An 8,615-nucleotide genomic window follows, 5' to 3' on the forward strand; every position below is an offset into this window, starting at 1 on the left:
TTTTGATCTAACAAAACTCATATTGGTTACTTTTGATTGCAATGAGCATAGCAACAATACAATGTATTCCAATAGTTCCTTGGCATTGTTTTAGCTATACGTACGCCTTGCAACTTTTGCTACTTTTTCTTGCAACTTTTTGCAACTTTTGCTATTTTCAAATGCAACTTTCTCTGAGGACAGATTTTTGAGACTTCCGGAGTATAAAAGGTTTTTAAAGGCTTTGGGTGACTCTTATGTTTATTAATTCACACATGGGTTGGGGATATATAAATAGACTCGCTGTCCCTGGGATCCATGAGCAACATCTTCTTTGGTGCATATTTCTTTTCTCCATCCTTCTTTCTCCTTCCCCTTCTTCTATCATTTCTTCCACCGCTTCCCCTGTGTGCAGCAAAACTAGAGGTCGTCCATCCCACAGAATGGGCGCTTCGTTGACCGTGGGGTGCGACCTGTGGAAACCGGGTAACTGGCAGTTGAAGTGAGATCAGTCTGCGGACTGTCCCTCGCCAACACACCTCTTTGACCCACTTTTTCCCCCCACGGGAGGGTGGGGCGGCCTATGCCACTCAATCGATTTGGAGCTGAAGCCCCTCCAGTTTTTCCTTGGGTCAATCTTGATGGTACGATCTAGTACACTTTCGTGGAGAGTATAACTCCGGAGTAGCTCTGGCTCAGCTCTGGTCATCCGAGCAATGTTTCCTCTGTTTAACTCAGTGGTGGGAGGGGAGCCCCGTTGTTGAAAAGCATTCCAACACACATTGAATCCCCAAAAACTTTCTGACCCATCCCTAGTCCCCAACGATACAAAAAAGTTTCGGCTCGTAGAAGCGGGTGTAGCCACCGAGCCGAGCAGACAACCAGGAAAACCGACCTTTACGGCTGATTGTGCTCTCCCTCCTCCCAGGGAGCTTCCGGGGCAGCCGTACTTGACCATCCGCAATTTTGATGCACAGAAGAAGATCACAGATCCAACCCTTTTCATGACAGGAGATGCTTTAAAACAGACAGTGGGATACATCCCCGCCAACGTCCAAAAACTGTCTTCTGGTGCACTCCTTGTATACGAAACAGAAATAACTGGACCCCTGTATCTCACGACCTTCCATGGTATTCCTGTGAATCTTGGAGACACAAGAAGTACAACTGCTTGAAGAGCATTGTCCGCAGTCATGAGATGAAAGGCTGCTCTTCAGAAAAATTCTGACTATATTGTGAGGGTGTGGTCGAAGCAGGCCAGATGACTCTTCGGCGGGGCGAGACCGCCCTTGAAAGGAACACAATTGTTTTGACTTTCGATTCATGCTGCCTCCCCAACCACTGTTCGGGCAGCATACTTGGTCCTGGACATGCAACCCTAAGTGCAAAACGCTCTGCGCTGCTTCAAGGGCCAGAAGTTTGGTCGTAGCCAGTCGTGATGCCGACACGCAGAAGTGTGTACTCGTCGTGGCAAGACCGGGCATCCTGAAAAGGTATGAAAGGCTAGTCCTTTCTTTCGTTCACAAATGCCACGGCCAACACTTGGTTCCAAGAAAGCACCATCCAAGAGTACAAAGCCCGAAATGGCTGCTCATTTCAGAAGCCTCGAAAGACTGTCTACCCGACAGTTATGACCCCGGTCCCTGGTCGGTTAAACGCAAAGGCAGTCCAGTCCGGCTGGTCTCGTGATCAGCCAGTACTTCTACTGCCAAACTCAAAGAGCCCGTGGTCAACAGGCGAAACTGCAATAAAAGCTAAGAAGGTCCCTCCTACTCCTGTAGTACCACCTTCGAGGGGCCACTCGTCTCGTGTATCTGTAGTCAGAGTGCTAGAGGAGAACGAGTCGTACTCTTACTCCGCCCCTCTTCTTCTCTCTTCCCACGCCCATCCATCTGATGGAGTGTGAAGGGCCCCCTCATCCTCATCCAGGCCCGTCCTTCTTCATTCCAACTACCTACGCCCTACTAACCATCTACCCTCACAGATATCCCTCCCTTTGGAAGATGACACTCCGATCCGGGAAGGAAGGAAGCCGTCACTCCCTCCCCAAGTCTCCCGGTTGGATGCTGCCCAATCAAGGGCGGCAGCCGAGCAAACCCTCTTCTTCCTCCACAAGGAGGAGTCAGAGCTCAGAGAAGACGGGACCTCTGTGCTCCAAATCTTTAAAAAATGGTCTAATGGCGGTCCTGCAGTGGAATGCCAGAGGACTCCGACCTTCCATTCTAAAATTGCAACACATACAGGTTACACTGTGCCCACTTGTGGCCTGTGTCCAAGAGACAAAGTTCGCCCCGGCTTCAAACATTGACTTAAATTTCTCATCATCATATTCACGCCGAGAACCAGACAGCTTCTGGTTGAACCACCGTCTACGATACATCGACAACAACACCCTCCACAGACAAATACATGTACATCTTATGACAACCCTCGAGGCTATTGCTGTATGGGTCACCCTGACAAGACCAATCACGATCTGTTCCATATGTCCCGTCAAATTACCCCCTCAAAATTACCCAGCTTAATGGCTCAAACACCAAGTCCACAGACCCTTTATCTTAGTAGGAGATTTTAATGTACATAACCTCCTTTGGGGATTTTGGCAACAAGGAAAAAAACAATAAAAGACTTTTTTTAAATTTCAAAACAACATCTGCCTTTTAAATGGTAAATCTTCAACTTACTGAAACAAATCCTTAACACTTCATCCATCGACCTTTCTTTCTACTCCCCTGACCTGGTCCCAGATTTTGAGTGGTCTGTGCTGGATGATCGTGCGGATCATTTCCCAATATTTCTCAAGAACAATAGCCTCCAACACCTCCAACACGAACCGACCCCAGAGCGCTTTAACTTCAAAAAGCATACTGGGACGGGTTTGTTATTGGATGCTTCCATAATTTGAACCCCACTTTCAGCCTCAACTACCACTAATTTCACGAAACGATTCCAGAAATGTGTCACAAAGACATACCACAACCATCAGAAAAAAACCCGGAAAACTAGGTACGGTTCTCTGGGGTGTGTGGTAATGTCATAGACCCCAAAGAAAAATAAAGCAGCAAAAATGCTCCACCCCGAAGCCTCCATATTTTTCTGCGGAGGCCACTGCTATTGACTTGGCGTTAGACTCCGTAGAATATTCTCCCAAATTATCGTTTCTCATTCTGTCCGATGCCTTGTCTTGCCTCACTCCACCCACCAATCTTCTTCACTTCACCTTCTCCTATCCCGTAGACCGGATGTCCGTTGTGGCGCTATTGAAGATTTGGGCACCAGCTTCCTCCACTCCTTCCGCTCTTCAGATTGCCTGAGCGTGTCTTTGAGGTCCAGGCCTGTTTGTTCCCTGATTTGTCCTTCCAACTCTCCTTCGCCTGTCTCTGCTTCTTTTTCCCTGGACGCTGCCTTGCAAGATCATCTTGGTAAGGCCGGATGAACGGACGATGTGTCTATGCTATTGCAGTATGCATTTTATGACCAAAGTGAGAAGGTCAGGGTATGGTCCAATTGCATTTTTGATCCGTTGTTCGACTTCATCATTTGTGATGTGATCTTTTTATGAGATACTAAAGACTTTTCGGAAGTATCTCATCTCCACAGCTTTGATCTTTCTTCTTTCAAGGTCTGTATTCAAGGTCCAGGATTCACATGCATACAAAAATATTGACATGACCAGGGAACGAATGAGTCTGATCTTTGATCTGATGGTGATATTTCTGTCTTTCCAAACGGTTTTTTACTTGGTCATTGCTGATGAAGTTTGCCCTATTCTGGAGAGTATTTCTGGTTTTGGCCCTTCGTCTGTCACTATTGCACGTAGGTATCTGAAGCTGCGTACGGTCTCGAGCTTCTGATTGTTGACTGGATGTCCACTGTGATGTTTTTGCTGCTATTAGACAATCTAAAACTTTTAAACTCGAAAATAGTTAAAATGCAGTTAAGAATTATTTCTTTAACTACATCTCCAAGCTATGGGATAAAAACTAATCTACTTCACTTCACTTTCACCTATCCCGAAGAGTGGATGTTCGTCGGGGCTTTTCAAGATTTGACCACCAGCTTCCTACACTCCTTCCGCTCTTCAGAGCGTGTCTTTGAGGTCCAGGCCTGTCCATTCCTTGATGTTGTCCTTCCAACTCTTCGTCGGTCTGTCTCTGCTCCTTTTTCCCTGGACGCTGCCTTGCAAGATCGGATGAACGGGTGATGTGTCTATGCCATTGCTGTTTGCCGTTTGCGTTTCTTGACCAAAGTGAGAAGGCCAGGGTATGGTCCAATTGCATTTTTTAACCGTTGTTTGACTTCATCATTTGTGATGTGATCTTTGAATGAGATACTAAGGATTTTTCGGAAGCATCTCATCTCCACAGCTTTGATCCTCCTTTCAAGGTCTTCATTCAAGGTCCAGAATTTACATGCATACAAAAATACTGACATGACCAGGAATGCATGAGTCTGATCTTTGTTCTGGTTGTGATATTTCTGTCTTTCCAACTGGTTTTCAACTTGGTCATTGCTGTTGAAGTTTGCCCTCTTCTGGTTTTGATCCTTTGTCTGTCACGATTGCACGCTGGTATTTGAAGCTGCGTACGGTCTCAAGCCTCTGGTTTTGACCTGGATGTCCATTTTCTTGCTGCTGTTAGACAATCTAAAACTTTGAAACCCGAAAATAGAAAATCTAGTTAAATTGCTGTTGAGAATGATTTCCTTCACTACATCTCCAGGCAGTGGGATAAAAACTAAAGTAAACAACTACCAACAAACTTCACAGTGTCCACACTGGACCCACGAAAATCTTCTGGTCTTTCGAGAACAGACGAAGAAGTTTTTACTCGTTTACGTATTTAGATATATGCTTCCGTGACCCATGGATATCTCCTGCGTTGAGATGAGAAACCGCTCTGTGTCAGATGCGATACAGACTTAACCAGTAGACACATTAGAATGTCCGGACTTTGGAGAGACCCGAAGTAAATATTTTAAATGCACAAAATTAAAAGGTCTGTTCTCCGTCGTTGATCCAAATAGAATTCTCAAATATATAAAAGTCATTAGCCTGTATTCTAAAAAGTATATAATTTTTGTTTTAAAATGTAAACATCTGTTTTTATTTTCTAATCTTTTTAAAACAATTTGTTTTACCATGAGATGTTTTCCTTTACTTTAAAAGTAAAATAAAGCCGTGCAGTGAGCTGTTGTGAATGCAATCAACTTGTGTTTCATGCGTGCATGTGGCCGTAAGATGTTGCCAGCGCCGTAAAACTCTTATTAAACTAACTGCAGAGCGTTGCTCCATGATGTACAGCAGAGAAGGCTTCTGGATTCCAACTCCTAGATGGATCCGCCACGTGCCGTCTCACACACACACACGACGATACACAAATCAGAAAGCTACTGTCGTTATGTGGACACCAAAAATTCTGCACACACTCGAAGTGTGTATAGCGTTGTGTATAGAAATAACGAAATAACAGCGTTATTCGGACCGGAACCAAATTCAAAAATATTTTAACATATGATGTAATTTTTGGCGGGAAATGCGATGGTGACCTTAAGACATTATGTGGACGTCTACATAACGGGGCATGTCTACATAACGTGAGTGTGCAAATATACTTCTGTCTACATAACTACGCAAAGACACACACACACACACACACACACAGACACACACACACACACACTCACACACACACACACACAGATAGAGAGAGATGATGATGATGATGATGATGATGATGATGATGATGATGATGATGATGGTGATGATGATGCTTCGTTTATATTCTTGATGTGGGACACATGTAATTATTGTCTCTGATCATGCGCTACATATTTTGATGAGCCAAAGTTCGGAGTGATCGATTTTTGCCTGTTCTCCTTTAGACTCCAAAATTGACGCCCCCCACCCTTCCTTTCTAGGCTACCACCCATCTTTCTCTCTCTTTCTCTCTCTCTATCTCATTTCCTCTTTCTCTCATTCTCTCTCACTCTCCCTCTATCTATAAGTCTCTTTATTTTGTGTGTGTGCTGCGCTTGTGTATGTACGTGCGTTTGAGAGAGAAAGAGAGAGAGAGAGAGAGAGAGAGAGAGAGAGAGAGAGAGAGAGAGAGAGAAGAGAAGAGAAGAGAGAGAGAGAGAAGAGAAGAGAGAGAGAGAGAGAGAAGAGAAGAGAAGAGAAGAGAAAGATAGAGAGAGAGACAGACAGACATATAGACAGAGAGACAAACAGACTGACAACACGGACGGAAGACAGAGAAAAAAGGATAAAAACGAAATATAAATAGAGAAGCAAACGAGAAAAAGACCAACGCACATGACAACAAAGGTTCTCACAGCAGCCACCTACGGGTTCTGAAATAAAGCACTATAAAAAGTTAGGGTGACCTTATTTGGGCCACAGTGTGGCCTAAATAAGCTAAACCCCCCTCCCTTACCTTATTTAGGCCATATGTGGCCCAAATAAGCACTCCCAAAAAGTTAATACAACTTCAACATAAAAATACAAAAAACTGGAGAAAATAACAACGACAATGCTTTATTTAACACTGTAATTGTATACCAAGTGCATTAATTATTCTAAGATTGGTTTAGGCATTATTCAACAAGGGCCAAAGCATTGTCATAATCTCTGCGTGCCTTCCATAATTTGGGAACTCGTCGCAGTCAAAGTTATCCTTCGACCGTGGTAGACGTTGTCCCTAATGCACAGTGTGTGCAACATTCGAGAATGTTTCATTGTCACACTAATACACTGTTCACTCCTTTCGGGCCAATCTCATAAGTATTCACAAGCATTCAAAAGGCAAGCTTACAATTCAAGTTGCAGAGTCCACCTAAAAAGATAATGGGAAACTAACTCTTAATAATCTGTCGGCTGTTGTGAGTGCATGGTATTTATTTTTTATTCATTGACTATTTACAATCCTATAATCAGGTCACTGCAAGGTTGTGTTCGTATTGTGAGGAAACTTGTTGTAAATACCCTTTTAAATATCTGGATCTATATGCCCACTAGGATTATCACGTCAAACGAGTCAGCCTTCGATACTGTATAAATCATCTATACCAAGCATGTTCGTGTCTAGTATTCAAATTAAATTTGAAAAATAAAATTAGACATTGTTATCCGTTATAAATCTTTGTGTTTTTAATTTTTGTTTCTGTGGAATATTTCATCAAAAATTTCTTTATACTTCGAACTCATGCTGTAATAAATAAAGACGTTAACAGCTGAATTTGTAGCTTTGAAAGTATTAAACATTGACCATGTCAGCAAAAACATGTTTTGATATCTGCCAACAATATTGTATCCCGGGACAATACTCATCGCAATGAATGCAGCAGAGGCAGGGGAAAAACAAGCAATAAATATGGTGGAAATGTGGAGAACTATCTTAGCAACGTTTTGGGGGGTCTTTTTGTGATAAAGATTCCTGCTTGGCTGACATAGAAGTCGATTGTCTTCATTTTGATTTACGTCTTAGATCATACACAAGCACTGCTGTGCAGATAATTACAGCAAAGAATGCGCCAAATTTGGCAAAAGCGTTGACTGTCATTGAAATGCTCTGAATAAAAAGGCCATTTGGTAATATATATCAAACCTACCATTGTCTTGCTTTTCTCTGGAAAGAATTTTGGCCCAAAACGAACGGCATAGTATATTGGTGCGACACATGCTGTCATGGTCAAATATACAAACAACTACAACGACTGATCGTTTCGGTGTTATGATAGTTTTCACTTTGAGAGGCAAAGCAATGCACAAGCACCTCTCAAACGTAACAAAGACTGATCCAGCTTGAACTGCAGGCGAAAATACAATGTGGCCATCCTGCTGTAAGATATTGCATTTCTATAGGGTCGAAGGATAAACCAGAATTGATGAACCAAGGATTAAAACAGATACTCATCCAGAGAAGTGCCACCAGAGATCCTATATCAGCAATAGCCATGGAAAATAGTGTTATATTTACACTGTCCTTTAAACCTTGCTTTAGAAACACAATTATGTTAATGATATTAAAGATAATACCGGAGATACGCTCCCGTGGCAATGACGAAGAAAATAATGACACAGATGTACAGGATACTATCATTCACAATGCCTCTCGTGGTGATTTCTGAAATGATTTTGTGGCTTTCATTTCCAGGGCCCATTTTTGACTTCCTTAGACGTACGTTCTGCAAAATCTGTCAAGTTGTACAGCCACTGACGCCTGTTTCTGAAGTAGAATATTGAATTGTTAACCTTTTAAAAAAATATTCACAATAGCAATAACTTTTACTTTATAGCAAGAATCGCAAAAAGATGTTTATATTTTGGGCATTATCATGCTGCGGTGGTAAAATATTTTGAAAAAAACAACAACATTGAACTCTTTCAAACGGTATAGTATAAAAAACAAGATATTTAAACCTGCACGTGACAGGTAACTTAGATGTGATTAAAAGGTTAAAAAGTGTATCCCCTAGTGCCCCCCCCCCCAAAGAATCGCGTAAATGAAAATTTCCCCTGGAGAAAAAGCATCTTTGTATTTTACATTTTACTGTTAGTTCCTTTCCCATATGCAGTCTCGTTCGAGAGAAATAGAGAGAGAGAGAGAGAGAGAGAGAGAGAGAGAGAGAGAGAGAGA

General features: G+C 42.6%; 1 protein-coding gene across 1 annotated transcript in view; it reads right to left on the reverse strand.

The window, feature by feature from the left end:
* Positions 1-1,383: 1,383 nt before the first annotated feature.
* LOC106014236 (craniofacial development protein 2-like) overlaps positions 1,384-8,615 on the reverse strand; it is a 55,952-nt gene continuing 48,720 nt past the window's right edge. The window contains exon 2 of the mRNA XM_035973979.1: positions 1,384-1,464. Coding sequence (XP_035829872.1) covers positions 1,384-1,464 — 81 coding nt within the window. The remainder of the gene's footprint in view (positions 1,465-8,615) is intronic.

Source organism: Aplysia californica, unplaced genomic scaffold (assembly GCF_000002075.1).
Source record: "Aplysia californica isolate F4 #8 unplaced genomic scaffold, AplCal3.0 scaffold00039, whole genome shotgun sequence".
In the NCBI taxonomy this organism is placed as follows: domain Eukaryota; kingdom Metazoa; phylum Mollusca; class Gastropoda; order Aplysiida; family Aplysiidae; genus Aplysia; species Aplysia californica.